We start from the raw sequence: 14,455 nt of genomic DNA on the forward strand, positions 1-14,455 counted from the left end.
TAGATAAATGCAAATAGTGAATTTTTTGATGTGCCTAGAATTTGGACTGGGCCTACACACATTTCCCTGACTACCGACAGTCAATAGTGGCAGGAGGAAGAGATGTCACAATGGTGTAACCACTGATACATGGGACATTGCATATGGCCCAGTAAAGGGCCTTCCCACCCATGGTATTAAATAATCTTAATCGAACTTGATAGGACACACAAACACACATGCACACACAAGACAAGTAAGTAGAAGAGAGACTTGCTAGGAAAAAAGAATCTTAGCAGAAGGAGGGGGCATGAGATAGGATGGTGGGGTAAAATCATTATGAACATTTATGAAGCTGTCAAGGAATGAATTAAATAAATAAATAATAAACAGCAAAGACACAAAAGAAATGACATTGGACTTAATGTTTAAATATGGAAAAGTGATAATTCCCTACTGAAGGAAATATAACATTTTGTTATTTAATGAGCACCAGTCTTCCTATTTGTAGGAATATAAAACTAACATGAAATACACTTCAACAAGCGAGGTGCGGCTTCTGTGGGGGCACGGCATAGTCTAAGGTGAGAACAGAAATAATGCCACAAACGTGGTTAGATAAAACACAGTGCATGCATCCTTTACCTAAGTCTTAATTGGTAAATATTTTGCATAAATTTACATGTCTAAACTTTAATTTTTTTCCCAAAGACTGACAAGTTAGTGTTTAGCTAGGCATCATTTTATGTCTTCCCTTTTCCTTGTGCATTAATTAGTTCTGTTTACCTGTACCTAATTTTTCCTAATTTCACGACAGTTGTTGTTTTCTGTAATTGACAGTACAATTTACTGCCTGTGTGCGTTCTGGCCCTCACACAAGAACAGCAAGGCAGAAAGCTCCAGCCTCTTCATTTCAGGTTGTTAAAGGGAAAAGAGCATTGCTTGTGACTAATTTCCAATTAATTTGCTGCAGTTACAGGGGACAAAACAACTGCACCTCCTAATTAAGAATTAAAATATTCCACGGTGTCATCTTTAGGTGTTTCTGGAATATATAATTTCCATTTTGGTTCATGGCCTGACAGCTCTATTAAATTTAAAAGCCCAGTAATACCTATTAGTATAAAACATGAAAAATATCATTTATCATTGATTTTAATTTTGCAACCCTGTCATTTTCTCAGTATGCTTTAAGATGACGATGACACCACAGTATTCGAACTGGATGAAGGGGAAATGGATCACACTACTTAGGAAAGATATTGAAGTACGTTATTAGAGCTTAATTAATGCCAAACTTATTAAATTTGATTGCAGTTCGAGCAAAATATTTTAAATAATTTTTATTGGCCTATTACATTTTTTAAAGTTATCCCAAATGCTATGTTTATAATTAGACTTACTTGTCTATAGTTCTTAACCTTAAAACGTTCATTGTAAATGTTGTGAATAAAACTAAAATGGTCTTTTATTCCTGATTTTGAAAGCATTGTTGGTTTCAATTTTGAAAATTAATTTTATTTTGATAAAAATAATAAGCTCACATATTGGAGCTTTTCAATAAAAATCCCAAAACCAACTGGACACAGAATGTAAAAACATGATACATAATGAGAAGCGTGCCGCTGTGCGGTACCTTATGTGCTTACAGTGTGGCTATGCAAGACCACAACTGCTAAAGGAGAGAGACCTGCGTGCTGCTAACAGAGTTCAGGACACAGCAGACAGTGCACAGAGAAGGGAGAGAGGAATGAAGCACCAAAATATGCATGCAGACCAAATTCTAGCATCTTCTCGACTGGGTCAGATTAGAAGCGTAGCCTCGCTGACGCGCATCCTTAGACTAAGGCAGGATTGAGTTCTTTCGGTAATTAAAGATCATCTTCAGGTGGGTCACTACTCCTGAGCCTGGCTGTTGTCTCACATTTGCCTGCGCCTGCTTCATTGTTGCTCCATTTGCTTTGACTTTATGCATTAACATTAGTAATTAAGCAAATACACTGTAAGCTTTTTATAAGGAGGTAAGAAACTGTACTGAGATGGTTAGTACTCAGGCATCTGCACTGGCCAGCCCTTAGGGTCCTGACAGGATCCCTCCCAGCCGCAGCCACTAAGGGCTTATCCTGTGCACATTCCCTTCGTTCCCTTTTAAAAGGTGGGTCTTGCCCACCGACCATCATTTTCTCTTTCTCTTTCTCTTTCTTTCTTTCTTTCTTTCTTTCTTTCTTTCTTTCTTTCTTTCTTTCTTTCTTTCTTTCTTCCTTTTTCATTCTTTTTTTTTTTCTCTCTCTCTCTCTCTCTCTCTCTCTCTCTCTCTCTCTCTCTCTCTCTCTCTCCAACCACTCTTGTCTCCAAGGACCGGTCTTTGCCCTTTCTCTGCCCCTTCAATCTGGGCTAACTAGAGTGTGTTCACTCATCAACGCACCAGACACATTACTGATAAGGTCAACTATCATGACAACATTCATCATTCAACTGACGTTCTGTAACAGATGGGATGTCAAAATTGTATTAACTCGAAGAGCCTTAACATTAAAGGCTGAGATTTTCTGATCATTCCCATCATGGGCTAGGGCATGACTGAGTTTAGGAACTGAAAACTGTTGGTTCAAAAAAAAATTGCTTTTAATAATTAGCCAGTTCCCCACAGTTGTATTTTTCTCATATTCCTTTTGCATAAGGTGAACTAGCACGTGGTAGGGGTAACCCCAGACACCAGAATGAAAGCAGGTAACCATACCATGCAGTGTCTCAGTGACAGCTAAGGAATTTGGACATTTTTATCCTTGAAAGGTTGTCAGAATGTGTTTTTCACTGGAAAACAAATGATTACATTAAAAGTATTAAGAAATCGCTGGTGAAAATAATAGCTACTATTAGTTGTCATATAAACAACATCTATAGCATCATATGATACTTGCTGGTTATATTCGAGCTTCCGTTGACCAGAATTCAAAAACTGGTTGGATCCAGTGACCATGGCAAGCTCAGACTTTACTTTATGTCTTGGAGTCCATGTTGTTTGTTGGTTGGTTGGTTTGTGTGCTTGCTTTTCTTTGACTTTACTAGATGATAAGGACCATACAGGAAATTTGAGATGAAGTATATTCATGAGAAATGAATTGTGAATGTATTTTTATTACAGTCAGGAGAGGGACGTTTTCTGTGTTATTTCTTTTCTATCCTGTTGTTAGTAGTGTTTTCTCATAAGAATATGGATTTGAAAATTCCTGGAATAAACATCAATATAATTCTCACTAGTGACTCTGGAATAATAAAAATGCTTTAAAAATACCTTTGACCTTCCTGGAAACCAATTAAAGGTATAAAATATTTTTGAATGATGAACTAAATTTATATCATAAAAGAGATTTCAAATCCAGGTATGAGGTATGTAACTATCCTTCAGCTCATTGTCATCGGAAAAAAAATGTTTCTTTTTTCATATATATTTAAAAATTCCTGTGAATTACATTAGAAAGGAAGACCCGCAACTTCATTTTTGAGAAATTTTGTTTTAAATTTTTGCACTGACTTCTTTGAATATGATGCTATTAAAGAGAACATTAAATTTGGAAATTGTCATCATTCCAGAAAATGAAAGCATGAGGAAGCTGGGAAGATATTTTAGAAAGTTGTTGTTTCATTGCTTTGTCTCTCCTGCCATCCCTCCCTCAATCTTTCTGTCTGTCTGTCTGTCTGTCTTCTCTCTTTTGGCATCTATGGACCGAAAAATTTTATAGGCACGTTCCCCACCACTGTCATGTGGCTTTTTTGCATGCTTGAATTCAAAAGAGTTTCCATTGTTGGAAGGATACAATCTTATTCCAAAATCAAACTAGGTAACTTTTACTGTGTCGGATAATTGAGAAATTAAGCTCTGCCGACAGATATTTTATGTTATTTCCTTTGCTTTGGACACTCCATTCATTTCTAAGGCAGAGGAATAAACTCAGTGATAATAAATTCCTAAAGAGATGAAGCAAGGAAAGAAACTTTTGGCTAGACTTGGCGAGAATATTTATAAAGGAAACTGCTGTCTGCTGAGCTAAATCTTAAGAACCACGGTGTTATTAAGCTTAACCTAGTGTAGAGCCATGAGCATCAATTAAAGACATTATTCAATGAAACCAAACATAATCAATGTGTATATTATCGAACCTGAGGACTGCTAGCATATGTTCCAATTGAAAATTTTTCACTAAAGAAATTCTGAATGGTGGCACTTAGTACAGCAAAGATAAACCACTAAAAGTTATTTTCATCACACAACTATTGATCATTTTAAATAACATATTTTTAAATTTAAAAAGGTTTCACTTTGTAACTCATAGTTCAGCATTGTTTTTTTCAATATAGAACTTAATTGCGTCAAAGGTCATTAAATTATGCCTATGTTTAATATAGCCGCCTATAAGAATGGGTCTCACATCTTTAAATGGTAAGGGAAAAAAATGAAAAAGAGTAATGTTTCATAATGTGAAAATTTTGTGAAATTTAAATTTTAGTTTCCATAAATAAATTTTTATTGGAGCAGTCATACTCATTGATTTTCACATAGTCCAAAAACTACGCTGAGCTACAGCAGCAACGTTGAGTGGAGCAGATGAAGACCACAGAGCTCACAAAGCCAAAAGCACCATGTAGCCCTTCACAGAAGCATGGGCATTTGCCATCCTCACGATTGTGTGGACATCTGCTTAAACATCCTGCAACATACAGCTCTCAAGCAGAATTTAAATATTTCAAATTAGGTTAAACATTTTACTAGCTTACATACATTATACCCAGACCATTGTAAGGAATTTCAGCATGTAAGCCCTTCAAGCACGTGTGCTTTGGAAGTTACGTATTATGTAAAAATAAGGACTAGCTTACACTGAAGGCAGATTAGAATAGGATCACACTTCCTTTTAGTGTTTACTCCTCCTTCTCTTGTGTATTGTAGTTATGTCTGTCACTGGATGGCATTCTCTTGCTTCAATCTGAAATGCCAATACTAACCTGTTAAAAAATCATATATATATACATTTCACACTTGCTACGTTGTCAGGAATCTATTCTCACATTTTTATGGGCACATTAAATTTGCATATTCCTTCTGAACTCCATACCCACAAATCCAAAGACGTTGAACCTCTCTTTCAGAGTGTCATACTCAAAACTGACATCACCAACTTCCCAGCTGTCACCGATGCCACAGAGTACCTCTCTTTCTATAATGTCACACATAGCAATTTGAGGTTAGAGGCACAGAAGACTTAAAAGCATTCTCCCTTTCCAAAGACCAGCACAACCAAATCACCATATAGCATAGGCTATGCCTCTTCCTCTTCTGTTGACTCTGCCCTGCCAAGTTCAGTTTGGCACTCCCATAACTAAAGTCTAGTTTACTTCTTGAATGGATCACTATCTTGCCTGGCCTTCTGATTGCCCTGCCTGGAGTCTGCTACCCAATCCTTAACTATGTTGATGAGAATGAAATGCAGCTTCCACCATGACAAATTGTTTCCTGACAGCATCTCTGCAGTCCAATGCACAACACATATGCAACACCCGTTGTCTCATGTTTGCAATGGTCATCAGAAAGGAGGAGCATTCCAGGAATGCAGCTGGTAAAAAGGGAAACGGGGGATAAATAGTAAGGGGAAATCAGGAAGGATCAGTCCTCAAATTATGCTCTTGAACTTAGAAATAAATGTATTATTCAGATTACGAAAACCAAGTTTTATTTGGCCTTTAACATAAGAATGTTGATACATCCATCTTAGGAAGGATGGGAACAAAATCAGATAAAGGAAATAGTAAAAATCACAGAAAGAATTAGTCTTCTCAAAGTGGATATGCTAACCAGCTTTCTTTCAGTTTGATAAAATACTCAAGAGAAATAAAATATAGAGAGAAAAGGTTTACAGCTTCAGAAGCTATAGCCCATGGTTGTTGAGTCTGTGATAGTACAGAACACAATGGAGCTAACACCAGGAGGGGAAAGCAGGCCTTAAACAAAAAAGAGAGAGAAAGGATCATATGTTTCAATATCAGCTCAAGAACACACCCTCAATGACCTAGTATCCTCCTACAAGACCCCACCTTCAAAAATTCCACTGCATCCCAACATCACCACATGTTACTGAGAAAACATTTAATGCCTTTTGAGATGTTACAAATTGAACCTCTAGCAATCAGAGAGTTCCTTTAAGAAATAAAGTCTGTCTCTCTTCCAGTCTTATCAGAATGCTTGAAGAATTTAGATAAATAGATAAAAGAGACATATGTGGATCTAAATAGGAAGTAGAAAAAGACAAGATCTCCTGAGTGAATTGAGGAGGGCAGGGATCATGAAAGAGAGTAGAAGGGGGGGAGGAGGAAGAGATGAGAGTGGAGAAAAGCACGTAGCTCAATAAAAACAGTTTAAAAAAGAATTTAGATAAACAGATATGACTCATAGTAAAGCATGCTGAGTAGCCTGTGTTCAGACTACAAAAACAAGGTAAATTTTACCTTTCATAATAATGGTGGGTGGAAATATTTGATGCTGGGTGACAGGAAACCAGGTAAATACTTAACAAAGACCTGAGCCAAATGATATTTAGAAATAAATTTTAAAAAGAACTGTCCTGTCCGTTCTCTATTATTGTACTTACGTATCAGTAAATTTTTCAAGAAAGCACCAATGCCTAAGGTGAAGAGACCTCGTTCACCTTCTGCTCTGAACACAGGAACGTATAAACTCCTTATTCTGTCACCTTTATGAAATAATTCTTCAATTCTCTACTTTTCCATAACATTGCTTATTTGTATCTGAATGACTTTAAATCGAGGTCAACTCAAAGAGGTGAACGAACGAAGCAGCATTCAACAGCATCGTGCAAAGCACTACACAGAAAACCTGCCACAATAAATCTCAGTACATCTTTATGCATTTTTGCTAATGTGCAATAAAAATATTCGTCGCCATGTAGAAACTATGTATGTATGTGCTGCTATTCTTAATTTATGACTCATTTATGTGAGGACTTACCAAGTTCTGGAAAGTAGCCTAAAAGAATGGCAATGTCTTATAATATTTGCAGGGGGTGGGGTTGTCTGGGAACCCTGGCCAATAATAAAAAGAAATAACCCATTTCTGATACTGTGGCTTTCATTTTCTAGCAAGTGGTATTCAGTAGGGATGTTGTTCCCAGTTAGAGTGTAACTGCATTTGAACTCTTTTCCTCTCCCTCTCCCACTCGGTCTCCTCCTACCTCCAAGTTTCTAAACGGAATTTTCTATTTCTTTTTGGTGTGTGAGACTGGTTCTAGCAGGCTGTCTCACTGTCTCAGCCTCCTGAGGGCTGGAATTACAGGCATATTCTACCACCACCATCACACTCAAATCAGTGGAAATGGCTTTCTTTTTTGTTTGTTGGTCAGTGAGTTGATTGGTTGCTTTAATTTGGTTTGGCTTTTGCTGTCTATTTGAGACTGAATGTAGCCATATTCCTTCTGCCTCATCCTCTCTGGCGAGGTAACATGAAAGCCGCAAAAAGGGCATGGGGATCTCCCTTGGAAAGGGAAATATAAGAGATTTTTTTTGAGTGAACTGAGTGCAGGCAGGTATGGGAACACGCGATCAGGTTGGGAGGAGCAAACTAGGGCGAAGAGTACTGAAAAGACCTACTGGAAGCGGGAGGGCATCTCAGGGTCAGTAAAAACCTGGCTAGCAAGGGAATCTTCCAGAAATCTACAGGAATGGTCATAGCTATAGCCTGAACTGACCATTTCCTGTGACCAGGAAAGACTTCAAGTGGAGGGAGAGAGAAACCAACCCTGCCACAGAACGTTTGACCTATAGTCTGTCCTGCTTATGGGATGTGCTGGGGTAAGGGTGGCCTAGAGATTGAAGAAGTGACTTACCAATGGCCTGTTCAGACTAAAACCCAGTGCCACCCCTGACACTGCCTAGCGCACAGGTCCCATAGGCTGGATGATCCAGAGACCTAGGATAAAACCAAACAGGACTGGAGGGGGAAAAGTCAATGTAATGATGCCTATTGATATTCTGCTATATGCATAGATTTGTGCCTAGACCCTACTGTCTTCAGAAAGGCTTAATCCAGTAACTGATTGAAACAGGTGCAGACCCACAGCCACACTAGGTGGAGACTGGAGAATCCTGCAGAAGAGGAGAGAAAGGATTGTAGGAGCCAGAGGGAGCAAGGACACCACAAGAAATCTCACAGAATCAACTAACCCAGAGAATGAACTGATAACGAGGGAGCCTACATGGAACTAACTGTGGCCCTCTGCATATATGTGATAATTGTGTCACTTAGTCCTCTTGGGGGACTCTTAACAGTGGGAATAGAGAATGTGTTCTACTCTTTTACTGGCTTTTGTGACCTTAGTCTTCAATCTGGGTCACCTCGCCCAGCCTTAATACATGAGGAGGTACTCAGTCATACTGCAATTTGGTATGTCGTGTATTGTCATGTATTACTATGTATTGTCATGTATTGTCATGTATGGCATGTATTGTCATGTATTACTATGTATTGCCATGTATGGCATGTATTGTCATGTATGCCATGTTGATATTCATGGGAGACCTCCCTATCGTAAACAGAAATGGAGGAGGAATGGATTGGTGGGTGCGAACAGAGGGGAATTAGGGGAGCAGGGAGAAAAGGGGGGAAGGGCAATGGTGGCCAGGATGTAAAATAGGCAGATAGAATGATTGGCAGATAGATCGATAGATAGATAGATAGATAGATAGATAGATAGATAGATAGATAGATGATAGATGATACATACATACATACATGAATAAAGAGAACAAATTAAAAAATGATTCAGTGTGGGAGAAACCTAAAATAGGGAAAGTTTGGTAGAGATCATTTGTAATCTACATATGTAGTGGGAATATTGACATATGAACTGACAGCAATCAATTTTTCACTTCATAACAAACAACAAAAATAAGATAGACTCAGCATCCAGAGAGTTTTGGCCTTGCTTAGTCTATTGGACTTTACAAATATGATAATTAAAATAGTTGTATTTTTCTAGCAAAGTCTGCCTCCAACATGTTTAAAGTTTTTTTGTTCATTCAGTTTTTTAAGTATCTTTCTAGAATGTGAATTTTCATTTCCCAAAAGTCCTAATGCTGATTTAATGATGTGATTCCCATGACAAACATCTATTTTCTTTGCTTCACTGCTATTAGTGAATGACAAGTTAAGGAGATTTATTTTAACCTGAAAATGTCAGGTATGCACTTTCGGAGATATATTTTTTCAGGTTTTAATGAAGTGCTGTTTCTTTTTGAAAGGAATACTCATCTCTGGTGCGGATGCTGTGCAGGTGACAACTGATATTTAATAAGGGATGGCTCTTGTATTAGTCGCAGTTCGCTAAAGAAAATGTCTCAGATTGCTTTTGAAAAACTCGTAGCGTCAGTAGCCCAAAGGCAAGATGTGACCTTTTTATTACATAATGAGAATCATTTATTATCTTACAATGTATCTTAAAGTCACAGACAAAATGCCACTTTGATAATTGCTTTCAATTAGCTTTGAGCATAGCATATATTCATAAAATGTCTTCTCTAATTTAGAGTTGAATTAGAGAAAATTGCAGACATAATCTACTTTAAGGTTGTCTCATTTAAGGTGATTCGTAGTTTCATATCACAGAAATCAACATGAGTCGCTTTAGAACAGTGCCTCTGAGTGTCTGCGGCTTCTCGGCGTCTGATTCTATTGTATTACCAATTAATTAACAAATTAGAAAGATCATTTCTGACCTTTCATGCATGTTAACTTTTGACTTTCATTTCTAATGATTGTTTGGAAATGAAGCCTTGCAGCTCGTGTTGAAAGAGAGAAACAATCTGATTAAAAAGATAAATAAGGCTTGCCTAATGTTAAGCAGCTCCTATTGCTGGGCCATGGTCAGGACTCTTGATGCAGTAATGGCGTATCTTTTCCTGTTTCAATAATACATGACTGATGTTGAAGAAATGACACTGGGTAATCATGCAGTCTGAAGCAAAAGCTCTGGGAGACTGTAGGATGCATGAGGTTAGATGTAACACCATACTGAAATCGTGACTTCAGCTAATTTTTCCTTTGGGTTAGCGTTTGGGTATCACTGAAATGTATATCCTAGCCCTCCTTAAAATATCTTTGAAATCTAGAAACTCTGACATGGAGTTTTAACCTTCTGTTATTTTTGTTACTCATGAAGTATAGCTGCAGAGTTCCCCAGAACTTGGCATTTTATCCTCATAACACTCTTCCTCTGTCTTCCTCTTTCCTAGATAAGAATTACACACAAGAACCAAGCCCCAATGCTGATGGGCCCTCCTCCCAAAACTGGGTTGTTCTGCTCACTCATCAAAAGGAGAAGAAACCGAAGCAAGGAGTAACCCTCTATCAAGAGAAATTTAAGTAGTACAGGCCATGAAACACTTTGAGTCATTTCAAGTCTCCTGCTCTGACCATGGAATTAACAGTTTATGTTGAGTTGATGTAAAATTTGGCTATTAGAAAACTTATTGTCTCTGTTTTTATAGGCATCTTTGCACGAACAAGTGGGAGTGAATACGATGTGAGCCCGCACATTTTAGTTGCATGCATTCCCATAGGTTTTTCTGTCTCCCTCTCACATCTTAGCCCTGTCCCATGTACAAACTGCGAGGGAAAACCTGTGAGAAATTAAAGAAATATGATGGAAAATAAAAATTCTTTATGTAATTGCTGTCGTTGGCAAGCACTGATACGTAGGCTGCAATGATCCAACGTACAAAACTGTCATCCCTTGCCCTGCTATAATTAGTGAGTGTATCCATGGTGTTAGACCTGTGACTCAAGGAGAAGCTTAAATCAGAGATTATATTAAGTAGTTGCTATGATACCATGCTGTATCTTCAACATCTTTACTCTTCTGAATGGACATTAAAATATCAGGCATAAGATTTTTCATGAACTAAGAAATAGAGAATGGGTTTCTTTTTGTTTAGCTTTGTTTTTAATTCCAATAAAATGAGTGAAAATACCATTACTGGCAGTAACTGTGATAATATAAAAAGCCTTAGTCATTTCTGCATGAGAATCTAGACACAGATGTATAATCACACTAAGTAGCCAAATAGATGTTTTAAACTATGTGCCTAATGAAACTGTTTCCCACCAAAGAATCAGAAAATAGTAGTTCTTCTGAGTTTGTGAAAAGCAAAATGTTGGAAGAGAGTGAGTTACCCACTTGTTGTATTTAAAATGTTCACCATTCAAAAACAGTAAATTATACAACACAAACAAAGCTCAATAGCCAATTTCATGGCTATTTGGTCCCCCTGCCAAATACGACTCTAATTTTTAATGGGTCTGCTAAGTGTACTTCAAGAAGGTAAATGACTGCATCAGCTCCCTTCTAGGGTAAATTGCTACCTGCAATGATGTTGAGCTCATGGAAGCAAATCATGCATGCAATTAGCCCCTTACTACTCGGTCACTCCAATCGCATCTCTATGACAATCCAACTGTTGGAAATAATGGCCTAGATCACTCTTTAAGGTGTTCATGGCATGGTTTGGGTCTCTGGTTGTTTAAAGAAATTGTGGAACTATTACTTCCCATAGTGTTTATTTGAGGCTCTACTATGAAATGGAATACTTTTGACAGCCTCAGTGTAGTTCAGTCACACTGACCTGTGTCTCATCACTGCACGTTTATGTTTTCAAACACACCATCAGGGAAACGTGTGCCTGAAATGCATGATTTATCAGCTTTCCTCTCTGCTCTGCATTAAAGTGCTAATGACTTATCAGTTCTATTTTTCTATTGATTCATTCATCTTTGAATAACAAATAACAGTTAGTGATTCTGTTGAACATAACCCTGTGCATGGATTTATTGATTTCAAGTGAAATTGCTGTAATTTTTGTTCTTTGATTTGAAAACTCAAGTGAATGCTGTTGTATCAAATAGCTGCTCTCAAGCAATGTTCTGTAATGGAAGATTATGTATAAAGTGTATTCCTTTAGTATGCCAGGAACATTGGATGCTAAATACCAATCAACAATAACTTTAATTGCTTTAAAAATAAAAGCTTTTGAATAGAATGCAGACATAATTTAGCTTTCCCAGGAAAATGATGATTAAAATTACAAATTCAGTACCGCAATCAGTTGTCCTGGCACAGCAATAATAAAATAGTTATTCAGCAGAACAATAATCTAGACCAAAAAAATGCTCAAAACAACCACAATCGCATTGCTGCCCTAATGCCACAGAGCTTACCCATGCTGCTGTGCATCTGCGATTACAGGGGACAAACACTTTTACACAGATTGTTGAGTTTTTCTATAAATGGGCAAGCAGACCTCGTGCCAAAATCTTATTCTGAATCCACAGAATACTTTATGTTCAAAAGGGCACTCGGGCAGCAGCAGCTTCTCAACCATTTGCAGCATCTTTGCACTGGGAAACAACTGTAGAGAATTATAAGAACCGGCCTGTAGGATTTTAGGATCTGAAAGAGTGGGCTCTGCCATGCTTCAGCCTAGCTGCGTGGCAACAGCCTGTGCTAACAGGCACTACTTTTCAGTGCAGCATTGGATTCATGGGTAACACTGATCAATCTTCAGAAATGAATCAAATTTGACTTTTCTAAACTCATTTATTTTTTTTTTAGATAAATGATGTGCTTGCCCTTTGAGTACACTACTCCTGGGGTTTGGAAAGTAGTTTTTTAAAATCTACTTTGATGATTTTGAAATAAGAGAAGATATTCTCTTCTTTTTTGTGACAGCTTCATGAGAAGAATATATATTTTAGGGAAAATTCTAAATGGAAAGTTCTATGGCATATTAAAATAATGAATAATGAGTGTTAGCTTTACAAAATGGAAACTTTTCTTGCAAGCGCGTGGGTGTTGGAGGTGTTGAGTCAACCTCTTTAACCATAGTAGGCATAGTAGTGATGAGGTTTAAGTGGGGTGGTGTGAAAACGAATACTGCACTAACTTACAAGGGACAGAGGATCTCATGAATGGAGCTTCATACCCTGCTAAACACTGCCATATACGAAGTTGTTAATGAAAGAAGAGAGATCCTAGCATTAACCTAGAAATGCACTCTTTCAGGAAACAGGAAGGGTGCTACCTATATGGAACCAGAATTTCAAAGGTCGTATGTGTATTTTCTCACTTCCTACCTTGTGTGTATCATATGTAATTGATGTGAAAAGTGATAATCAGGTTTTTGTAATAGAGGGAAAATCTTTTTCCTTTAATGGGTATGCGACTGTGTTCATTCTAATATAATTGGTTAGCTATTCAGCCTAAGACACTCTCCTGAATGCAAATGTGTAAAATAGTGAGCTCTAAGGATTCATACACGCACACCCCAGTTTGTTCAACTGTCTGCTTTCAGGGACTGGGGGCAAGTACAGTTTTCAGGGCAGAATCTGAGTCTGAGACTGTCTATGCTACTCAAACAACACAGGACTTTTTGGTGGTTCCTTTCCTTTCTCTGCTAGTGTTACTTGGTTTCTGTTGGTTCTAAAGAGAAAAGTATACTGTTTATGGCACAATTAACCCTTGAAGAATTAATCAATGTATAACTTGTATTCCACACTAAAAGATAAAGCCCTTGTAAAGTATATCAAGGCTGTGGAATTTAATAAAAATGAATAAATAAATCTCAGAAAAGTCTTCATTCTGTGAAAGACAGAAATCACACCCTTAAACCAGCCAATTGAGTTGCATTGTGTTTGAAAATTTGAGTAAATTCTCATATGAACCTTTCTATATATTCTTATAGTGTCTAAAACATAGGGTTTGTTTAATTAAAGTATCTTAATTATTTTCTCAGAAAGTGTTATGTACAAATCTTGGTTTTTGAAATAAAAGTGTTAACCATTCACTTGTGTATCATTCATTCTCACTCCCTTCATTTGAAAGATCGTGAGAACATTCCCATTTGCTTTCCATTAGAGGCCCTGCCTTAGTTGGGAGCAAGACCTTTGTACCTAGGAATCCAATTACGTGGTATCTTACTGAAGGTTTCTAATGCTCTAGGAGACATCATGACCACAGCAACTCTTATAAAGTAAACATTTGATTGAGGTGGTTTGCTTACAGTTTCAGAGGTTCAGTTCTTTACCATCATGATGAGAGCAAGTATGCATGAAGGCAGACATGGTGCTGGAGCTGAGAGTGTTACATCTTGAAGGCAACCAGAACTTAATTGAAACAGTGATATCCTGAGCATAGGAAACCTCAAAGCCCACCCCACACTGACACACTTTCTCCAACAAGGCCATACCCACTTCAACAATTCATACTTCCTAATAGAAACACTCTCTATGAGATTATGAGGGGAAATTACATTTAAACATCCACATTGCACTCCTTGTCCCCCAAAAGCTTTTAACAATATCTTAACATAAAATTTATTTAGAGAAAATTCAAAAGTCCCTTAGCCTATCACAGTC

General features: G+C 37.6%; 1 protein-coding gene across 4 annotated transcripts in view; it reads left to right on the top strand.

Moving 5' to 3' along the window:
* Nucleotides 1-14,455, top strand: part of Dgkb (diacylglycerol kinase beta) — a 590,490-nt gene that overhangs the window by 560,064 nt on the left and 15,971 nt on the right. For 3 of the 4 annotated variants that reach the window (XM_050158720.1, XM_050158719.1, XM_050158721.1), the window contains one exon: nt 10,279-13,842. The exons of the other annotated variant lie outside the window; for it this stretch is intronic. In XM_050158720.1, coding sequence (XP_050014677.1) covers nt 10,279-10,386 — 108 coding nt within the window. In that variant the 3' untranslated portion in view covers nt 10,387-13,842. Of the gene's footprint in view, nt 1-10,278; nt 13,843-14,455 lie in introns of those variants that run through there. 4 annotated transcript variants of the gene reach the window in all.

This window comes from Alexandromys fortis, unplaced genomic scaffold, assembly GCF_014885135.2.
Source record: "Alexandromys fortis isolate MF-2015 unplaced genomic scaffold, M_Fortis_MF-2015_v1.1 scaffold_101, whole genome shotgun sequence".
NCBI classification, from domain to species: Eukaryota; Metazoa; Chordata; class Mammalia; order Rodentia; family Cricetidae; genus Alexandromys; species Alexandromys fortis.